At 36.9% G+C, this 23,943-nt stretch overlaps 1 protein-coding gene across 2 annotated transcripts in view; it reads right to left on the bottom strand.

Annotated features, from left to right (window-relative positions):
* Positions 1 to 12,284, bottom strand: part of ABCA5 (ATP binding cassette subfamily A member 5) — a 61,884-nt gene extending 49,600 nt beyond the window's left edge. Inside the window, exons 1-8 of one of the 2 annotated variants that reach the window (XM_040452226.1) lie at positions 12,006 to 12,284; positions 10,557 to 10,761; positions 8,506 to 8,667; positions 7,211 to 7,299; positions 5,246 to 5,475; positions 3,355 to 3,496; positions 2,107 to 2,295; positions 265 to 412 (exon numbers count right to left, since the gene is read on the bottom strand). In XM_040452226.1, the coding sequence (XP_040308160.1) occupies positions 265 to 412; positions 2,107 to 2,295; positions 3,355 to 3,496; positions 5,246 to 5,475; positions 7,211 to 7,299; positions 8,506 to 8,667; positions 10,557 to 10,761; positions 12,006 to 12,107 (1,267 nt within the window). In that variant the 5' untranslated portion in view covers positions 12,108 to 12,284. The remainder of the gene's footprint in view (positions 1 to 264; positions 413 to 2,106; positions 2,296 to 3,354; positions 3,497 to 5,245; positions 5,476 to 7,210; positions 7,300 to 8,505; positions 8,668 to 10,556; positions 10,762 to 12,005) is intronic. The other variant, XM_040452224.1, reaches the window with a different exon arrangement.
* Positions 12,285 to 23,943: the final 11,659 nt, after the last annotated feature.

Here is a 23,943-nt window from a genome sequence, read left to right on the forward strand (position 1 = left end):
CCAACAAAGATTAACAACAGACATAAATTGAGTCACAGACTTAAGTTTTCAAAGCAAACTGCTCTCTTTTGAAGAGAATCTCCCTACATTCACTAGTCATTAAGGCACAGGTACGAAATATACTTATTTAAAATTAAACTAAGAGTTTAAACAACAAATATGACTAGGGTACTCCAGCTAGAAGAAAACATTTAAACTAAGTTGACCCTACGTGAGCAAAAAAATTAAAATCTTTAAAGTAAAATCCAATAGGTACCTGCATACCTGGAATGACTTGATCAAGATAGACAGCCAAGAGGACATAGAATATACTATTAAGTGCTAGCATGACAAGAGTAATAATTAGAGGATATGGGCCTTCAGTCAAATTAGAAAATAAAGCACCTTCATTAAAATCTTCTAAGTGCATGACCTGGAAAACAGAAACACCAACTTTATTATATAAAAACAATACAAATAAGCAAAAGTTAACACTACTTAGAGTTACTCATTATATCCAGATCGATGGTAACCAAACTGGGCCGTCTAACAGTCTACTAAATTAGTAGTAAGAATTTATAAGGAAAACAACAAACTTTACCAAAATATAAGTTTATCACAACAATCCATTTCAATCCTTTTTAATGTTATGTTTTAAAATTAGTATACATCCCTTCCCAGGGCATTTAATTCTAATGTTATGACTATCAAAGGAAATAAAAATAAAGTATGCTCGTACTACTAACTGCTGCAAACAAATGGTCCACATGGAAGTCAAACAAATTAAGTATTAGAGGATAAAATTATGATCAGCATCTTTTCAATACTGAAAAGGGAGAAGGTATTCTGATTAATTAACACAACTCTTCCATTATTCACAATAGATATATGTGATAGAGCAGAAAGACATGTACTAGAGGTTGAGGTGTCATTTAGACCCCAGATCTGCCATTAGGAATAAATGTTAATTACACCATTCTGGATCTCAGTCTCCTCATCTGTGAAATGAAGATGATTAAATGACATTGAGAAGTCCTTCCCACAAGCAACAAAGACCTATGAATCTATAAATCTACTTTCCTAAGTGAAGGAGAACTCAGTGGACTCTTAAAATGTGTAAACGATAGCTCTTAGGTCCAAAGTAATTAAAATTTGCTTCACTCAACACTCATAAACATTAATCTATCTTAGGTTTCACAAATCAGAATATTCTATTTAGTCAACATGAATAGTCTCTTATTTTAAGTAATTACATTTTTTCTTTATACATTGACCAAATTTATGTTTTATAATAGAAGAAGCAGTTTCTCATAAGAATACTTCCCTCAGAACCTGACTGCCCCTATAAAATAGACTAATAAAAATCAAATAAAAACTTTAAAAATACATAAATATAAATAATATTTAGGCGAAGGACAATCCCATGACTCCTAAAGTAATAAAATCCACCAGCCTACTCGTTTCACTAATAACAGTCATGAAAATTTGTTTTGCTCCACACACCACAATTTTCTGCCAGGTACACATCTGAGATAAATGTACCAAAGTAGCAATGTAACCAGGCCATATAGCAATCTAGGATACCTGGTGCTTAAAATGACTTTTTAAAAAAAATTTTTTTTTTCAACGTTTTATTTTATTTTTGGGACAGAGAGAGACAGAGCATGAACGGGCGAGGGGCAGAGAGAGAGGGAGACACAGAATCGGAAACAGGCTCCAGGCTCTGAGCCATCAGCCCAGAGCCCGACGCGGGGCTCGAACTCACGGACTGCGAGATCGTGACCTGGCTGAAGTCGGACGCTTAACCGACTGCGCCACCCAGGTGCCCCAAAATGACTTTTAACAAACTGAGTTATTGCAGTGAAAATAAACTACTGAGATATACTAATACACAAGATAGAAAAATTCTAAACAGATCATACAGATGAAAAACTTAAAAATGGAGAAAATATAAATGAAACCCATATAAAATGTACTCCAGTGTTCAAACGGCATTCCTTTCCTATGTTGAAATTATAAAATAATTTTTTTGCAAATCAAAGGCAGTATCACTGCAGTATAACAAGCTGCATGGAACTGGAGAGAAAAAGTACTTAGTAGTGGAAGCAAGATAAATATATTACCTACCTGTGCAATACCAATCAAAAAAGTACATTGACAGAAAGGACTGAAAAGCCACACTAATGATTTGGGAAAACTTTCCATGAGGACTATCAAAAGGCCAACAAATCCAAAAGCCACAGTGACTAAAAATTCAACTATTCCCACATGTTTTGATTTTTTAAAAAGAGGTGTCAGCATTAAAGCAAAAAATACCTGCAAAATATAAATATTAAACTTAATGCATTGTTCATATACATTGGTATGAAAACAAAATTAATTTTGCTTGTGAAAGAACAATCATTGGAAAATACATTAAAATAATTTCTAAATGCTATGGTAAGATATTTTATTTTCATAGAAACAGGAATAAATACATTAAAAAATTTAAGATGGTAAACATTAAAACCATTTTATCTATGTAAATAGGCAAACATGACTACCTCTACACGCCAGAAACCATAACCAGCCACATGCGTCTGCAGTTAGATGTGTACATGTGAACAAAACAATAAATCAACCAGCTTTTAAACAGAGAACCTATCTTGATGAGATACAAACTCAGGTAACTGTACGTAGAAGTCTGAGTTGCTTGTAAATTATCACGTGAAAGAGCAAGGGTGATCATGAAAAAATTTAATAAATGGTACAGCATGGGCACATAAGCCAATCATAATAGAAACTAGAACCACAGGAACACAAAGGCTGGCCATTAACAGGAAGCATTTAGCCAATATAGCAGATGAATATCAATACTATCAAAGAGCTATATTTACACTTTTTTTCTTTTATTTTTTTATTAATTTTATTTTTTTTAATTTACATCCAAATTAGTTAGCATATAGTGCAACAATGATTTCAGTAGGTTCCTTAAAAAGAGCTATATTTACAAAGGCATACCTTTACACATCACCCATCACCCTATAATAGAAATGTGAGACTACACCAGGGCGCCTGGGTGGCTCAGTCGGTTAAGCATCCGACTCTTGACCTCAGGTCGGGTCTTGATCTCAGGGTCATGAGTTCAAGCCCCTCAAGCCCACGCACAGCGTGGAGCCTACTCAAAAAATAAAAAATAAAAATAAAAAAAATAAACATGAGGCTATTTTGTACCTTTTCTAAAACATGGAAGTACAATGATGCTGTCTATGTACAAGTCGTTTGTGAGTAACCTAGTAACAAATCAACTCTAAGCTAACCACAGAAAAAGCACTTTGCTATATTAATCAACAATTTTGACAGTTCTTTATTCCCATCTCAAGTTAAAATACTCACAGATGATAACCCATACAGGAAAAAAAGTAGAAATATCACAACGCAGCTACTTTGAGGGAATAATGAAGAAGCTGTTGCAATGACTGCCATAAGAAGGGACATAAGGAAAATCAAACTTGTATACAGAAGAACCCATGAAAGCCTAGAATGAGAATACAAACACACCTGTGATTAAGTGCACGGGCTTTCACAGAAAATCATTTCAAACAGAACTTCAGCCATTTTATTCTTAAAATGAAGTTTATTCTTTCCTGCGTATGCTCATTTACTGAAAACTAATGTTCTTATAATAGTAATCAAAAATATATGGGGTGCCTGGGTGGTTTAGTCGGTTAAGTGTCTGACTCTGGATTTCGGTTCAGGTCATGATCTCACGGTTCATGGGATCAAGCACTGTGTGGGCTCTGTGATGACATCATGGAGCCTGCTTGGGATTTTTTTCTCTCCCTCTCTCTCCGTCCCTCCCCTGCTCACATTCTCTCTCTCAAAATAAATAAACTTTAAAAAAATACAACATTGGTTATGATAAAGGTCTGACATAGAGTGATTATCTTTTCAAGAGTCAAAAAAAAACCTCCAAATTAATAGCAATTCATGACTAATTTAAATCCAATATTCTCAAAAGTTCAATAATGCAGAAACACTTCCAATTTTCTTAAAATATGAAAGAATTTAATGACAACTTTATGGCCTAGGCTATAATTAAACCTCTGACGGCCTGACTTTTTGATACTTTAAGCAATGAAGACTATCTCACTAATCGATAACGTACTTACTACATTTATACAATGTAAGATCAAGAAGTTCGACAACAGACTCACTGTATTTACTCAAAATTTCTTCCCAAATCAGAGTTCAATGGAACTGCAACAGTATTTAGGACTTTTTAAAAAAATGTTAGATCATTATCTGCTGTATGTTACCATGAAACATAAAAGCACTGAAACAGGGCTAAAAGATACCTACATTACCAAAATTGAACCCATCATTTTACAGAGACAAAACTGAGGCATTAAGAAACTGATTTGCCTAAATTCTTCCATTTCCTCACAAAGCACTTTAACAGCTCAGTGCATCTTAAAAACCAGTGACTACTCAAATGATAGGAGAAAAAAACAAGCAAAGAAAATATGCTATACACAATAACCCCATTATGTAAAGTGTTATAATTAACTGCTGTATTCAACTGGGCTAAATGGAATACAATTTTGTAAAATGGACTATAATATCAACTCACATACACAGTATTAACTTTTCCCCCCAAATGAGCTCAAAATAAATTTTCCTACTACACAGTGGGAAAAGTAAGGAAAATACATTTAGAATTATTTATAAAAATGCACGCCTCTATAAAATTATCATTGTATAAAGATGTTGACATATTATGGCTCACTTGTGAAAACATTTTCTAAATTTCTCTATAAATTATTTGTATATTTTCATCTTAACTTACAAAAATAACTTTTTTCCTGGGGAGAGGAGGGAACCCCATATGCCACATATGCAAAGTTCAATCATTTTAATTAAATTTTTAATAACTTATATATGCTATGATATTGGGGGAAGGCTACAACAGGCAATTAATTTCTAACTTTCCAAGATCTCATATGTTCTATACACTGAAATACATAGAACACACCTCATCAATTATGACAAAATGTAAAGTAAAATTTAAACATGTAATATCAACATGAGTTTCCCAAATCCCACTTCCCTTATGTTGAAAAAAAAAAAAAAAAGCCAATCTATTGCTGCAGTTTGTTGCCTAGTCTCAACTTCCAAAACAAAAGCACCTCCCCAAGTTGAGTGAATAACAAAATTACAACTCTGGAGATACGTACATTTAATGTAATTATTAATCATACTAAATAATAAACTTTTAATAACATACCAAAAGGCAGTGTCATGAAGTCCCATTATCTTTAAAAACTCCTTCAATTTTTTCTCTTTTTCTGCTACGATATGAATTGCCAAAAAGTAACCAAAAGGTGAAAATGCTATTACTAGGTATATTAAAATGACTCCTCGGGGAAAGGTATCTATCTCAACCATAGCAGTTTCTCCCATAATGACAGCTTTAGTGGACTCCAGCTCCTTCCAAAAGGAAACATTGGTCTTCAGCTAGAATTGGAAAACATACATACAATCAATGAATTTAGTGGTCCCCAATAAAATGTGACAATTATACCCCCACATTTTATACAAACCTATTACAAATACAATACTCAAAAACTACACACCTGAAATAAAGTGACAGACCCCAATGTCAAAGTACAAGCACACATTATTGCTTTCATTCATTCTGGAAGCATACCATGAAGTTTAAGTCTGAAGTTGAGTAGTATACGAATTTTGATGAAATAGCTTATCAAAGAAAATAAAATTGAACAATTATTCTCTTAAGCAATTATATACATCTTAACAAAAATATGCACTTGTAATATTGAGGAATTAAGGAACGATTATTAGTACCATGAAAGACTGTCTTTAAAAAATCTTTTTTTAAATAGTATGTCCTATCGTTTTAAAATCTATGTATGAAGCATGTGTAGACAGAATAATAAAACTTTATGCTGTATGATACTTCTATCTAACATTCAATTAAATGTCTAAAATAAGATCTGCTCTGCCTGTTCATCCAGTGTGGTCTGGGCTGTGGATGGCTAAGGTCTTCGGTCAAAAACACAAGTAAGCACTATAACACCATCACTGTGATACATCCTATATTGTATTGCCTTTACCTTAAACTTCTATATTACTGAATTTGGGTAATATTACAGCTCTATAATACATTCATACCATGCTGTCAGAGTTTATAAGACAATCCGACACAGCATTTGGTTCTTACAACAACCCTGTCAAGTAAAGCATTATTACTGTTGTCATTTTACTACATAGCAGTCTAACAACAGAGCCAGGTCTCCTATTCATTTCTACTAAAATGTGAAACACCTGATAAGGTCTAAGCATGTCTTTAGATTATAACTGTAACCTTTATACACAATCCTCATGGCAGTACAGTATGAAAACACAAACTTGGGAGCCAAAAAGCCATAGTTGGAATTAGCTTTGTCACTAACTGAATTTTGGAAAGTCAATCTCCCTGTGCTTCAGTTCCATATGTAAAATGGAAATAATAATAGCACAAATCTCAGGTGCCTGGGTGTCTCAGTCGGTTATGCATCTGACTCGATTTTGGTTCAGGTCATGATCTCATAGCTTGTGAGATCAAGACCCATGTTAGGCTCTGCAATGACAGTGCAGAGCCTGCTTGGGATTCTCTCCCTCTCTCCCTGTCCCTCCCTTGCTGGCACATGCGCGCACTCTCTCTCTCTCTCTCTCTCAAAATAAACAAACATTTAAAAAATAAAATAATAGCACAAATCCCATATGTTTGCTACAGATTAAATGGATTCATATTCTAAGCATTCAACTTAGAAACAATGATTGGCAAATAAGTGATAATTATTTATTAAATAAAAAATGAAATCCACAACTATGAGTAACATAACAAAAACATTCATTTTCTTTAAACTAAGTTATTTTTATTCAAGGGGAAAAGTCTATAAATATAGATCATTCATAAATATTACCTATGGTCAACACAGATAGAATAATACAGATATATGGAATTGCTAAATCACATGCTTAGAAACCATCAAGTAACAGTGGGGTTTGAAAAATATTAAACTAAAAAAATTAAACTGAAAATATGACTCATCTTTTTTCTTAAAGGAGTTGTAATATGTTATGTATTTTGTACATTTAACAGCAGACAAACTAAATCCTACTGTAAAGACTTATGGCGTAATTGTTAAAATACACTGTGGCTCTATTTTACTTCCTTCATATTTACCTGTATAATAGCAGCATCTATGGATGCTTGTAAAACTGTGAACCCTGAGGACCAGTACTGAGTAGCCTCACATGATGTTGAACAGCCAGCTATAGGGACAAAATGTGAGACATAAACATCTGCACAACATGTAAGTGCTTTCTTTTAAAGATAATATATGAAGGGTTACTAAAGCAATATAATTAATCCATGTCCATAGGACTGAAGAAAATAAGCAATCGCCCTTTGAAGGTAAAGAATATCACATTCCTGATTGTTTATTTGAAATTTTTGAAATAAAAGAGTTACATGTGTTAGGATATTGCATGGTAAATGCATACAAATGGAAAGAAAGAAATTGACTGTAAACATAGTTATTTAAAATAAGTCACTTTTCAAGACTCCTGGGTGGCTCAGTCAGTTAAGCGTCCCACTCTTGGTTTGAGCTCAGGTTATGATATCACGGTTCGGTTTGTGGGATGGAGCTCTGCATCCGGCTCTGTGCTGACAGCACAAAGCCTGCCTGGGAGTCTCACTCTCCCTCCCTCCCTCCCTCTCTCTCTCTCTCCCCCGCCCCCCCGCCCCTCCCATGCTCACACTCCCTCTCTCTCTCAAAATAAATAAATAAACTTTAAAAAATAAAATAAAGTAAGTCCCTTTTCTGTTTTAAGGTCATTCTACAGTAACTTAGAGTCAAAGGACTTCCAGATGCCAGTACAAGTCCAGGTTAAGAGGACCAAAAAAAGAAAAAAAAAAAAAAATTCTGTAAAGGCCTTTTGGAATAAAGTCACAAATTCAGTACTTAGCATAAGGGACTTTAATATTGCTCAATAAATGTTTGTGTTTGACAGTATCTCTCCACAGGTTTAAGCACTGAAGGTTGTTTTCCATGATGTAAATAAACATAAAACTAAAAAAGTTCACTGGTAGAAGACCTTGAAATTTTAAAGATATGCAACACACCATATGTGAAAAACAATTACATAGAGGAAAAAAATGCTGGTTTAGAAAGTCATATAATTCAAGATACAATTTTGCTTTCTGTTACTATCATTAAAATTATATATATATAATAATAATATATAAATGTATTAAAATTAAAATGGATGTTACATAAATTATATTTCATATTACACATAATTATAGATAGATATGTGTGTATACATACATATATTTATGCTACACTTGACACTTTTCTTATTTGAACAAATAGAGTTGAAAACGCCAATGCTGGACCCCATCAAATTTTGCATTTGAACTAAGAGCAGTGAAGACACGCATTTATTTCATTTACAAGATTATTTAGGGCTATTTACCTCTTGAATCCATATAAATAGAAGATACTGGAATCATATCAGGGAAAAAACGGAGTTCATAGGACATGAAGTCTTTGAAAACCACACCTACAAAGTTGTTGGGCTTAGAAAGACTGGATACTAACAATTCTTTTTCACTTGTATACTCTTCAGTAATTATGACTGTAAAACATGAGAATAAAGTTAGTTCAAAAATTACAAGTTTACTATCATACAACAGACTGAAATTTAACATTACATTAAATGAATATAATATTTGATAAGCACTTTTGTTTTATCCTCTAACTTCCTGAACAGAGCTATTCTAAAATTATACTAAATAATAATAATAATAAAAGAACAGTGTAATTTCACAGACACTATTTCTCTCAGCTATCATCTGATTACATAAATTATGTGTCTGTGTAACATGTGAGTTATTAATATGATGAAGTTTAGTATATACTTTAGTATACAGTATATGCCATTCACTTAACTATTTCAAAGTAAAACATACAATAACTCATTGATAAGTGAATGGGTCTTTTATTTTCAAATATTTCTTATGAAGAGGAAAATTCCATAATCCTCCTCAGAAACCAAATATGTGTTCTAGCAACTAAGACACAACTCTCCTTTGAATAAAAATTGCCATTTCAACCCCATACTGCTTGTTCCTTTCTTAGAAAATACTCCAATTACCATTTATCTTCCTTTCACATCAGATAATCCCAATTTTTAAGTATTTTCTTAAAGCTTTATTAACAAGCAACTTCTTCACTATAGAAGCTTCAGAACATGTGGTGAAATAGAAGAACATAGGATTATGTGCTTGACCACGAGCAATTTGATACTCTAAACTTCAGCATCCTCAATACCGAGCTGATCATGGTGGTTATTAAGGTCAAAAGCAATTACAAACAAAATGCTTTGTAAGTTATAAAGTATTACTTCAATGTTAATTGTCATGATTTTCCAGACCTTTAAGGTGGACACGGATTGATGTGAAAAAATATAGTGTTAGTTCAACATCCTACCAGTCATGTTACCACCCATGGATGCATATTCCACTTTCAGACAGCTCTCTTGTTAAAAAGATAGTACTTAAAATAAAAGCTACATATATTTCTACTATTTTAGCATCTAAGTTGAATACACACTGACTCGGATTTCTTTGGTGTATATGCTTTACTCCAACTCAGAATTACCAAAGAATTTCATTCTCAACCTTTCTGATCAGTTTTTTGAGCTGGCAGGCTAAATGCTTACGGCGATCTGTACTACTTGTACATAGATAAACCAACAAACATACCATAAGATATGGGCTTGACAAAACTATTGAATAGTAATAAGTCAGAAAGATATCAGTAGGGAAAATATTATCTGGCTCCTGATTGCATTAGCATCATCTATTCAGTGATGCATTATCCAAAACTATGATGATACATACCAGAAGTTGATTACAACTATCTGATATAAGACAACATGTTAATCTGCTATTTTCAACAGTTCAGCATTTCATTAAATCAATCATCATATTATAAACATTTCTGTCACTTTCTCTAGTTCTCGACTTGGATTCTCTCACGGCCACTTGAGGCTCATTAGTACTGCCTCACTTACACTGTGTTCCAGTCTGTGAGCAGCACAGAGAAACAGACTGAGGTAGTGAGCCACAGTCATAGTCTCCAAAGTACTTCTGTTTACACCATATACCTCCATAAATAGACATGACAGTGTGAAATGATTACTGCTTTGTAACCTTTATCTCTCTAGCTTCTTAACTACTCTAGGAGTCAGAATCAAAATGAAATATTACTTCCAATCCTTTATCCTGTACAAATATGTTTATTTTATAAACGGTCTGGGAATTAAATCTAAAATATTAAGACACATATAATATGCTTCAGCAGAATTACATTATTTTAATAACTTTTATTAAACTATACTTTGGAGAGGGGACATATCCCTAAGTGTTAAGAATGTCATTTATTCAAGAAAGGAAGCAAAAAAATACTGAGGAGGCTTTCTGTTATAGATAGAATCCATCCATAAATACAAGCTCACAATACCATCAGGAAGGTGATCAGTAGACACTTTCTGCATGATGTTTCTTGTAATATTAGTCACTGGAGTATATCCAAGAATTAGGTTAGAGAGAATAGATTTGTCCATAGGGGTAAGTTCTATATCAGGAACTTCTTCATATTTCTTATTTGGATGCATCATGCTAATTAATATTAACCAAAATAAAAAAAAGAGTGGAAAAAGAATTTCCTACAATAAAGGAGACAAACAAAATGATTATAAAATGTACCAATGGTAGCAAACATCTTCAAGATTACTATGCAAATAATATAATGCTAAGGAAAAAACACGAGGACTTTGGGTCTCCTTTCTTACGTACAAAAAGCAATTCTATCCTGAAAAAACTATTGTGTTGAGCATCTCCCCTAACTCAACAGGAAATAGATAATTTTTCCTTTACATTCAGTTTTACTGAAATAATTTAAAATTCAAGTCACATAATAAAATGACACAAACGCTATATTTAAAGATCTTACATTACTAAGCATAAAATATAATATGTTTACTTATATATAACATTATTTAAATTAACTTACCAAACAGCCCCAATAGGACTCACCATAAAAATGTCTTTCTTCAAATCTGATTTAAAACTCGTGCCTTAATTACACCTAAATTTCTACTATTAATTACTCTGTTAAATTCAATAATGAGCTTTAATAGAGATGAACTATTTACTATTTCATCTTGCTGTTTAATTGTTATGTGGCTTCAGAAGAAAAGCAATGTAGTTTTATCCTTTAGAATTATTAACTGGTTAGGCAGAGTTATTACTTTCTTTTAACTTTTAAAGTAATGTGTATCTGTTGGGAACAATATGTGTCCTAATTTTAGTAGTCCTAAGTAATTCAATCCAGAGTCCAAAAGATGGGAAGTCATGGGGAATAAACCGTGAAATAATGGGCCACAAAAGTATCCGTGGAATTTTTTTTCATTCCATGAAACTTGGGAAATGCATGCCTAAAAGTTCAAACTTAAGCACTGATATTAGAAATTAACTAAATTGGGGCACCTTGGTGGCTCAGTCAGTTAAGCGTCCAACTCTTGATTTCAGCTCAGGTCATGATCTCATAGTTCATGAGTTCGAGCCCTACACAGAGCCTGCTTGGGAATGATTCTCTCCCTCTCTCTCTGCCCCTCCCCTGCTAGCGCACGCTCTCTCTCAAAATAAATAAATAAACATTTAAGACATTAAAAAAAAAGAAGTTAACTATATTTAAGAACCATTATTGAAATGTTTAACATTCAGAAAACAATGTAATTTAGGTACTTTTCTGTGTTAACACAAGTTTTTACTTCACAAGCACATTAAAGGGACCTAATGATATAAAATTATACTAGAAATGTATCCAGAAAAATAAATCACCTCTTAAAGATGGAACATATCAATGCAAAAACTGCGATAAGGCATAAGAAAGAATCATTTAACTTACCTGAACACTACTTTTTTTAGTCCTGCATTTAATTAGGTAATTCTTCAGTAGGAGTGTTCTGGTCTGTCTCCAAACTCCCACCTCCCTAATTGCAGTAGCCATGTTTTCTGGACCAGTCTATTAAAAGATTAAAAAACAAAAGATTAAAAAAACAAAAACAAAAAAAAAAACTGGAACCCCACAGTCAAGCCCATGCCATTTAACAGCAAAAAGAAACATTTGTTTCAGTCTCAGGTTAGCTGGAGGTAAGCATATTCCAAGCTGTCTCTCCTATCTGGACAAAATGAATGGAACAGCAACTTGAAGACTCTGAAAAGTAAATAGGAACCAAGTAAATGTGAACCAAGATAGAACCAGAATTCAAAATCCCCACAACCGACAGTGAGCTCACCACCTGTTTCTTGTCTTTTAGTATCCCCCAAACCGAATGCATCAGAAGCAGGCACTGGTGCAGAGAAAGCAAGAGCCAAGAGCTCTCTGGCTTGAGAAGTAGGGAAGCCTTTTGCTCAGGTAGAGTGCGGAGATATCCAATCTTTTTTTTCCCCTACATTCTCCTATGCCTCTCTCCCCAAGCAACTGCATGATAGTAGTGTCAGACTACAGTAATGAAAGCTTGATGCAGCCCAAACTCTGAGGCAAGGGAACCTTCCTCTCCATTAATTGGAGCTATAGTTTCAAAAGGGTAGGGCCAAATCCCCGGGTGTTCTATCTCCTGCCGCTGGGCCCTGGATGTGGTAGATGCAGTTGCAGAAGTGTGTGGCCCAATGGGACAAATAAACCCTAGCTTTCTGGTTGTAGGATGGCAAAGAGAAACCATGGGGAATCCGAAAGCAGTAGGGAGAGCATATAAAAAGAGGAGCACAGGAAAGCAACAGAATAAAAATGGCTTATTAACACCTAAACGGACCCCCACGCTGAGCACACAGGGATCTAATCCCATTATGTGTACCAAAGACTTGAGGAATAAAAGATAGACTACTGCCCAGATTCAGTCTGACTACTGGGAGGCATACACAGGACAGATCCAAACCACACTACAAGGGCTTCTGAAAACTAAACTGAAATTAAAACCACAGCTCAAAGAATGCAGATGAAACATAAGACCTGAACCTAACCAGGTTGACAGCATGTCAAAAGTATCAACACTCTCCATGCACTTAAAACAAAACCCAGGCTCATACAATCCAAAACAACTCGACCAAAAAAAAAAAGCATGTGGAAAATATCAACTCTATTAAGAAAAGAAAAATCAACGGATACCAATGCCAAGATAACAAGTTTGGGAATTATCGGACAAAAACTTTATAGTATTTTAAAAGTGCTCCAGCAAACAATAGTGAGCACTCTTGAAAAACAATAAAAAAAAAAATCTCAGCAAAGAAACAAGACATAAAGTAGCACCAAATATAAATTTCAGAAGAGAAAAACATAGTAACATAAATAAAACCCAGAGAATGGCCTCAATAGTATAATGGAGATAACAGAAAAAGTCAGTGAACTTCACAGATCAATAAAGCTATACAATCTGAATCACAGAGAAAAACATTAAAAAAAAAATTAACAGTACCTGAAAGAACCATGAACAATAACACAGGTCTAACATTCATATTATCAACATTCCAGAAAGAAGAGAAGAGTGTTAATGATGAAAAAATATTTTAAAAAATTATTGGCTGAAAACTTCCCAAATTTGGCAAGAGATAAAAACCTGCAGGTTCCAAGAAGCTCAGTAAACCCCAAACAGTATAAATCAAAGGAAATCCATACCCATACATATAATCAAACCACTAAAAATTGAAGACGGTGAAAAATCTTGAAAGCAGTCAGAGAATGACCATGCATTACCTACAGAGGAATAATGATTTGAATGACAGTAGATTTCTCATAAGAAACTCTATAGCAAAACTGTAATAGTCATACACTGCTGGTGGGAGTGCTGGTTCAGCTGCTGAGGAAAACAGTTTGTCAGCTCCCCAAAAAGGTGAACAGAGAATTGCCATATGACCTCACTATTCCACTTCTAAATATATACCCAAAAGAACACTTCTACGTATATGCCAAAAAAACTGAAAACAGGTATTCAAACAAGTGCATTTCATGCAGGGTCACAGCAACACTATTCATTCTTGCCAACAAAAGACTGAAACAGTTCAAATGTCCATCAACAGATGAATGGATAAACAAGTTGTGGTATATACACACAATTAAATATTATTCAGCCATAAAAAGGAATGAAACATGCTACACTGATACATGCTACAACATGGATGAACCTCCAAAACATTATGTTAAGTGAAAGAAGCCAGACATAAAGATCAAATATTATGTAATTCCATTTATATGAAATTTCCAGAATATACAAAGCCATAGAAACGAAGTGCAGATCAGTGGCTGCCAGAGGCTGGGGAAAGAAGAGAAAAGACAGAAACTGCTTACTGAGTAATGGATCTTACTTTGAAGTGATGGAAACAAATTTCATCTTAATAATTTACCTATTTATTTTTTAACAGTATGACCTAACTCATTGTCACAAGTCCAGTATCCCCCTTCCAGCATAACTTTACCCTCTGGAGGTCCTTGGTCCTTGGAGCTCTTTCTGCCAGTAGATAGATCTCTGTTGGAGGTATCTTAGTTTTTCAAAGAGGTTGGTTATATTAAAGCTGAACTCAAGAGAAGTGGCCAGGGACTCAACTGCAATCTCTGTGGTCCTTATTCCAATTTGCTTATCCCAGTAACCCAGTCTCTGCACACCAAAGGGTGTTGAGAGGGCAGCTTGGAAGACACAACAAAAATGTCCCGTTAGGCCATCTTCTACAACATTAATTATTGACTTGTTGTATATAAACCTATTTGATGGGGGCCGCTGGGGTGACTCCCCTCCAAAACAAGAACAATCTATTCCAAGCTGGCTAATCATTTCCACCTACATTAAAAAAACAGGCAACTTTTTAGAGGCAGCTTGTCTTACCCAAAAAAGTAAATATAAATTAAGTTTGGATTAAATAAATGTCCTCTTTACATGCACAAAGAAGATTTTTTTTTAATTTAACAGGATTATAGACAACTTTTACTGTTTGTGTTTTTTCTATTCTCTCAATTTTTCCATTAATGTTACTTATATATTTAAAAAACTACACAATTAGATGTACTGTAAAAAAGCATCAAATAAGTAAATTAAAAACAACAAAACTAAAGAAGTCAATAGAGGATACATAAAAATAAATTCTTTCAACAGTCTCATTAATGTTACATCAGATTCTCTAGATACTGATAATCATCTCTAGGCCAAAAAGAAGAAACGAACAAAAAAGAAAGAAAAACTACACTCATTCAAAGATGATTTACTACAACACAAACAGAAACATTAACCAGTACAACAAGAACATTCTGCCAAAACATATTGATTTAGTGAGCACCAATGAATTATTCATTCAAATTGAATGCTGCATGCTTAAGTCTTCATTTTTAGAAAACAGGCCTCTCATAAAACAGCTGATGGACTCACAAATGCTTTGCTTCCTTAAGAAGTGCTCTCTGAACTCAGGGTTTAGTCTTTAATAGGCTTGTCTGAAGTCCATGAACTTCTGCACCCATCCCACCACTAATCAGAGCTTTTTAAAGTAAAACTTACCTCTACCTCCCACTCACCCACCCACCATGCCAAGAGACAGACAAACATCACCATCACCACGACTACCACTCTACAGCTACCCCTGAGCTGTATCAATGAAATTTTCTCCTGGCAGTATGAAATTGTTAACTAAGAGATCCAAAAACTGGAGTCATGGAAACAGTTACATTAATGGAAACACTTCAGAAAGAAAATTCAGGGGCGTCTGGTTGGTTCAGTGGGAAGAGCACAGGACTCTTAATCTGGGGGTCGTTGAGTTCTAGCCCCACATTGGGCATACAGCATACTTTAAAAAAAAAAAAAAAAAAGGGAGAAAGAATGTTCATGCACTGTCGGTACTAAGCTTTCCCCTAAAGTACGAAACCTACTGTGCCTAAGACTTGGTTTTTCTTTCTTAGAATGTGAAATGCCCTATTATCCACCCACTGTATTTTATTTTCACATAAGTAGCCAGAATCAGATTCTATTTCTCACAAACAAAAACACTTAACCAATGTAACAGTGTGTGTTCTTAACCCCACGGTTAGAGTACTCATAAGGACAATATTGATTTTCAAAGTGAAGCATGGCTTGAACAAAGGGGAATGTTAAAAATTTCCCCACCTCCCCTTCCTACTAAGTGAAGAATTCCACAGATACTTACTAATGGGAATGTGTAGGGACAGATAAAAAGTTGAAAACCACTGAATGATGTAAAGGTCTTCAAGTTGCTTTAAAATGGTATTAATAGGGAAATGTTTCTATAGAAGATAATATACAGAAGATAATATAGAAGATAATATAATATAGAAGATAATATACAGTGACTTCAAAGAAGTCATTGGTATCTAGTCAATCCTTGGTTTTATGTCCTTTCCTCCAAAGCACAAAATCCCTTCATAAGCAAAAGGTGCTTTTATGTTGTTTTCCTTCTGCTCCTGAGCTCTATTCTTTAGGTTGGTTTTTCTTTCCTCACCCTTTTCCTTAGTCAAATGGTCCTGTATGACACTGTGCCCAGGTCTCTCAGGGAATACTTTCTACTTATTGGCCACATAATCTCATCAATCTGAGGCTCTGTTGACCCGTCATCATCTGTCATCCCTCTCTACCAAAAAGATTCAAAATCAACACAAACATAAACTAAGCTAGCAGTTTATTTAATATTTATAAAAAGAAGATACTGCATCTGCATTTGACTTTGATATTTTAAAAAGATTTCTATTTTGAATTAAGAGATTTTCAATAACTCTTTTTAAGAAGAGGTTAACCTATCAGGTAAAATCCCAACCTCACCTCTTCATCTACTTTCATCTCAAAGAGTAAGTGTATGTACATACTTATTTTTTTTTTAAGTTTACTTCTTTTAAATGCAATAGCAAGCAGAGGAAGGGCAGAGAGAGAGAGAGAGAGAGAGAGAGAGAGAGAGACAGACAGACCCAAGCAGGCTCTTTGCTGTCAGCACGGAGCCCCATGTGGGACTTGAACCTACAAACCGTGAGATCATGACCTGAGCTGAAACCAAGAGTCGGATGCTCAACCAACTGAGCCACCCAGGCGCCCCATAAGTGTATGCATTTAAATTTAGAGGCAGTGCGAGCCCTCAGGTAACTACTGACTTTCTGCATCCTGGCACTATTCTCCCCTCCCCCAGCACAAATATCAAAACAACCAAAACACGATAGGCTACAGTAAATCCAAGCATTATCTTCAAACATGCTGCAAGAAACTGGAATCAGTATAAACACTCACATAATAACGATACCAAGAAGACACTCCAAAGTCAACAATCACAATCACCAGAATAATGCCTGATGTAGTAGAATGGTTAAGAGTGGGACCTCTGGAGCCAAACCAACTAAACATGAATCCTGCCTCCACCACTTACTAGCCTTGAGACTTTGGGCGAGTTACTTAACTTTTTTGTGTCTAAGCTTTCTCACCTGTAAGTGAAATAATAATAGTATCCACTTCTTTGGCTTATTGAAATGATGAGGAGAATTAATACATGTAAATAAAAATTAAGACATGAAAATGGTGTCTGCCACATGGCAAGCAATGATACATGTTGAGGATTATGGTATATACAATCGGTACAACTAATATCCTCAAAAGGATAACAAAGAATATCATATTCATGAAACAAGAACAAGGCAATTAAGAAAAACCTACTTACAGAACCTGGAAATCAAACAGACTGATAGAAATAAAATTCTCAATAGATGGGGTGAACAGCACCTGAAGGCAAATCACTGAGTTAGAAAGAAGACTTGAGTCAAGGAAATCTCCTAGAATGGATGGTGAAGGACAAGGGGACTAAAACGATTACGAAATCTGTTAAGAAATTATATAAAGATGGATCAGTATAACAGACTATCGACAGCAAGATGGAGTCACTCATGTCAAGCAGGGGCCTGTGTCAAACGGTGACGCAAGCAGGTAAGGTACTGCCTGCAGCTACCAGATATCGCCGAGACCAGTGACAGCTGACGACACCCAGAACTGATAACAAGGAGAAGCAGAGGAGGTCTGCAGGGCCCAAGACTGATTAAATCCCTTTAAGGGAGGGTTTTTGCAGCAAGTGTCACTCTTCAGACACGACTCCTCGAGGTCCCACAGATCAGAAGTAGCTGCTGCTGAAGGCTCCACCCGACTGATCTGCGAAGAGGACCGAGACCCCTCACTGCTCAGACATAGTAAGCAGTAAGTGCCGGGAGCTGACCCAGACCAGGCCCAGGCCTTACCTCAACAACGTGCCCACTGACTGACTTCATGTTCGGTTCGTTAACTTCCTACCCTCTGTGTTATCTTGTTTGTTGTGTGACTTCTCTTAGGTTTTGCTTTGTGTGCTGTATACGCCAAGTTAGTCACATGGTGAAATGTCACTGAGTTTGGAATCCTGAAACTGCTTTACACTTATATGTCACTCCTGCTCTCTGACTGAGTAAAGCTGACATTGTGGAAAGACACAACTCATGTGTGCACCTTCACAGCGTGCTCATGACCCTGACCTACGCAAAGTAACATTTCTTACATTCATGAGCTCTAGGCTAATCATGTGAAAATGTTAAATTTCAATAACCTTGAAGTTATTAAAGTTATTAAAACATCTTAAAGGAAAAAAGCCATTGGTTGCTTGTTTCCTTCCTGACATGAAACACCTGGTTTGGCGGTCTGGAAAAAAATGAAATATTCTTAATGTTGATTCTTCATATACCTTTGAGTTTAATTCTTCATCAACCTTTCATCTAAACAGTAACTTCAAAGCTATAGTCAGGTTTTTGTCAACAGACGCAACGATGGACATATCTGTGATCCTCACCCCTCCAATCTGGCGTTAAGTAGGCCCAACTGAAAGGGGCCATCGGGATAAATCTGTCAAGGTCTGCCCTGCCTAACAATACGAAGTACTAACTCTACTGTAAAAGATTCCCGGCAAATTATGGGTGCTTAGTAAAATATTTTGCTTCCTCTTCTAATATTGAGACCCTACTGGCTCTGAGAATTAATGTTTGTCCTTTGGGGAAAAGACAGAAAGAAAGAGAATAAAAACGGGATGCCTGCAACTCACACTGGTACGGTAATCACAGAAGTCCCTTCTTCTCACTCCCATCCCCCACTCTTCTGCAGGGTTGCGAATGGAAGGATGTGGGAAGGCAGTGCTTTCTGTACTGAAGCCAAAGATAAAGGGCTGGTCTCTGAGATGAAACCAACTCGTAAGGGTGGGGGAATGAGGTTTCCTGAAAGAAAGGTGGAGATCCATCCCGCGGAGGTAACATGAAAGTGATGCTTCTGACAGAAGTGCATAGCTGAAAACAAGGCTGCAAAGTTAGAAATGAGGTGTGGCCAGCAAAGGGACATCTGTGAAGTCTTTAACTTCTCAGGTGCCTTTTCCTGAACCATAAGAAAACCCATATTTAGCACAGAGCTCTAAATGTCCTCTTCCTACGCTATAATTCTTTTTAATTATCCCAGACTTTATAGCCTTATAAAGGCATTCAAAAGAATAAAGGGAAAAGGCAAGAAAGGATGCTTAGCCAGCCCCACATATGATATTGTAAGTGGGAACAGAATCACACAGACAATATCCAGGAGCACACTTACTAGTGACACAGTTCATGAAAGTCATGGCAGAGTTGGAAATGGTGGAGAGGACCATACAACGTCACAAGCAGCTTTTTTTTTTCTAATTTTTTTTTTTTTTTAATACTTACCTATTTTTGAGAGAGAGAGACAGAGACAGAGACAAGCTTGAGCGGGGGAGGGACACAGAGAGAGGGAGACACAGAATCCATAGCAGGCTCCAGGCTCTGAACAGTCAGCACCGAGCCCAATGCGGGGCTCGAACTCACAAACCGTGAGATCATGACCCAAGTCGAAGTCAGACGCTTAACCCACTGAGCCACCCAGGCGCCCCTTCAGCTTTTTGAATAGACAACACATAGGACTTTCTCTTTTGCAGCATATACCAGAAAATGATCTTTGAAAGCACAAGCTAATAACTGAAATACAATAAAACTCCTAATGGTGTATTTTTAACAAAACATATTTCTTGGAAAACATAACACTTGATATAGTTCCTTGGGGCACCTGGGTGGCTCAGTTGGTTGAGCATCCAACTTTGGCTCAGGTCATGATCTCATGGTCTGTGAGTTCGAGCCCCACATCAGGCTCTGTGCTGACAGCTTGGGGCCTGGAGCCTGCTTTGGATTCTGTGTGTGTGTCTCTCTCTCTCTCTCTCTGCCCCTTCCCTGCTCATACTGTCTCTCTCTCAAAAATAAATAAACATTAAAAAAACAAACAAACGATATAGTTCCAGCTCAAAGCCTTACCAGCAGAGTATCTAAAACTGTCCAAAAAAGCCAATTCTTAACTGCTAAAAACAATAACAAAGACACAGAAATAAGGGTACAAACTTCTGCTGAAGCATTTTAATATTACTTTTCATTGTTCCGCAGCATACCTGGGGAATGCACTGTTTGTTGTAGAGCTTTTAAATAATAATTAGATATGTTTTAAACACCTAATATCACAAAATGTTTAATCAAGTATTGAACTTTCCTAGATAAAAACAATTCATCCTAAATCTGTGACTTGCAGGAAAATTCAAAGCCCACTAAAGCCCATCTTCCTTTTCTAAAGTATTAACTTAAAATAGAGACTAGAAGTTATATAATCCCATATTCAATGTCAAATATTTATTTATTAATTTATTAAACAAATATTGATTATACCTGCTATGAAACATATGTTACCTTTCTCAAAGCAGTAAAAAATGCACAGGAGTCTTACAAATAATTGTTACAGAGAAATAATTTGGAGTGTATTACTTTTATTTCTGAGAGAAATGAATCCACATTATATCCTATAAAATAAAGAAACTGAATCATCTTGGTAAGAGATGTGGTCAGTCACCTTTTTAGCAAGCTTCAAAGATATTTGGAAAGGCTCTTTGCTGAAAACGTTCCCTATCTCCAACAGATAACTGTTAGAGATTATTCCTACCTCACCCAAGCAGTGCTGATTATCACTCCTTTCTTCCACATCCATAACCAATGAATTAACTGCATTTACTACACTGTGCCATCATCGCGATTCGTTTACAAGTCTTAATCTTGAACTTGGCCCTGAGATCCTTGACAAAAAACACTGCCTTATTTATCTTTGTTTCTCTACCACCAAGAGTGATATTATAACCAATATCTTCTTACTGCAAATTTCTTTATCAGGGGTTGCTAAGAGTCCTTATAGATCTAAGGTCTGCAAACTACAATGCAGGAGGTAGGGGCTGAATCCAGCCCACAGCCTGTTTTGTACAGCCCATGAGTTAAGGGTGTTTTTCACATTATTAAATGGTTAGGGGGACACAAGGAGGGGGGGAATCGAAGAATAATATCTGTGACATGTAAAGTTACATGAGATCCAAATTTCATGTCTATAAATAAAGTGTTATGGAACACAGCCAAAGTCATTCGTTTCTGTATTGTCAATGACCCCTTTTGTACTACAACGGCCGAGTCTGAGTTCACTGATACAGAGACCATATGGTCCACAAAACCTAAAATATTCACTACCCGGCTCTTTACAGAAAGTGTGCTGACGCCTGTTATTGATTAAAGGAGGAAAAAAAAAAAAAAAAAAAAGAAAAGTGGTACATTCACTTAACACTTACTAAGAAATTTATGCATCAAATAAAATGGAAAAAAAATAGACACTGTCAATGACTTTGCAGATAGGTAAAATTTACTATAATGTCCTAAGTCCAATTGGGGAAAGAGTGGAATGGACGTTTCAGGCAAAGAAAAAGAATGGAAAAGCTAGAATCCCAAAAGGGTATGGCTTGTGTAAGAAACAGGGATTCCTGTGACATGGGGGCATGGGCAAAGTGAGCCGGGGCAAAGAGGCAGGTGTCTGCTGTAGGTAATGGAGATGGGTCGTGAAATACCTTGTAAGCAAAATTACACACCTTTATCTTGTGCACCCGTACATAGGACCCTACATTTCCTCTACTTTGTTTTTCATACCTAAGAATAATTGTTTAATTGCCTGGCAATCATATATTTCACTAGTTCATTCGTTCTCCCAATCCCCAAACCTCCACTCACTTCTACCAACAGCCACACCCTCAGATTAAAACCTTGGCTCCTACTTCACTGAAAAAACTGAACGGCAATCGGAACAAATTTCCAAAACGCCCCACTATCCCTCCTATTCCTTCCACCTGCAGCTATGCCTAAGGTAACGTTAAATATTTCAACAATGGGCCATTTTGGCCTAAACTGGTGGACTCTTGTTTTTTTTAAAAATCTGAACCGTAAGAGCTCAAACAGAATCTGGTATTTAGGGTTTATTTTTTTGGAAAGAGAGGTTAAGAGCATATTTGGCAGATGAAGTGAAAGAAACTCCTGCCAAATTACATCACTGGTTTCTCAACTAATAAAAGCACTGTAAAATTTAACTTAACAGGGGACAAGCCATAAATACTCTCTTCGCATGTTTTAAAACTGACCGAAGGGAGGGTAATAATAAAACAAAATACCGTCCACGTGATTTAGCCTAAATCTGATGACACTATTTTTTTGCTGAAAACAACGGAATGGTCCCCACAGAACGCATTACCCCATCCCTCCTCTTACGCGTAACAGGTTCCTAAAAGCTTGAGCTTACAACTATTCTAATCCAGTTAATTCACATGCTAGTAAAGATTACGAATTCGTAGAATATTACAAAATTATTTTATATGATCATCCTCTCAATTGACTCAAGGGCACAGTTTATAAATCGTATTCATCTTGGTACTCTTCCCACGTAGTTATCTGGAATACGAAAGACACTCCAATGATCACGTAAAATGTTAATAAATGTGCTTTTACCCCGACCGTAAGACTTCCTTACATCCAACCCTGTCTAAAGGGAAACAACACCGGAACAGCACATACTGATGCCTTAACAGTTTGCCTTGTTAGGTAGTTTGATTTTAACCCAAATACCCCAAGAGCCTTAAGTGTCCTCCCTAACAGTGTTTTCTTCTATGGAGTCTTCCCTGAAGATAACCCATCACATCGCTCTCTTGGGCAGGCACAAAATCTGGCGGATAAAGCCCCAGGATTTAGAGTCAGGCATCTGCGGGTTGAAATCTCACGTCCACCTTTTTGCTAGTCGAGACCTTAATAAGGCACTTAACGTCTCTGCGCCCCATTTTCCGCCTGTGCCCCACCTCCTGGGGTGCCGCCAGGATGCAACGAGACGACAAGGAGCCTGGCTCCCTGCGGGGAGTCCCGCGTATCTTTTCCTCCCCCTCTGTTCCGACAGCACGTCCCCGACAGAAAGCACAGGACTGTCCACATTCTTTCAGACTCATCTGTCTAAAAACGTGTGCTCGGGAAGCCTCGGGAGCACGGCAGACAACCCTCCCCCCGCCCCTTTCCAGCCACCAGCGACTCAAGCCGAGGCACCGAAGCCTCCCGCCTAACCAGCCTTCTGGGACGCGGGGCGATTTGGGCGCCGGAGCCCTTCCTCGAGTCTCGGGGATCGCGTCCTGAGCCCGGCGCCTTCTCCTCTCGCCCAAACTCCGGGGGACACGCGCGGTCAGGAGCGGCGCCGAGCGCCCGGGCGCGGGGAAGGGGAACGAACCCGCACTGCATTTTCCCTCCCTCGCCGCCCGGGCGAGAGACACCCCGGCGGGGACACAGCGGCCCCCAGGCGCCCCGCCGCAAGCCGCGCTTCCTCCCCGCGGGGAGCTCCCGCGGTCCCCCTCGGCGCGCCGGCTCGGCCGCCGCCCCCCCGCCCCCCGGCCCCTGCGCGCCGCCCCTCTCCCTCGCCGGCCTCCCC

This window comes from Herpailurus yagouaroundi, unplaced genomic scaffold (genome assembly GCF_014898765.1).
Source record: "Herpailurus yagouaroundi ecotype Mexico unplaced genomic scaffold, PumYag 206, whole genome shotgun sequence".
In the NCBI taxonomy this organism is placed as follows: Eukaryota; Metazoa; Chordata; class Mammalia; order Carnivora; family Felidae; genus Herpailurus; species Herpailurus yagouaroundi.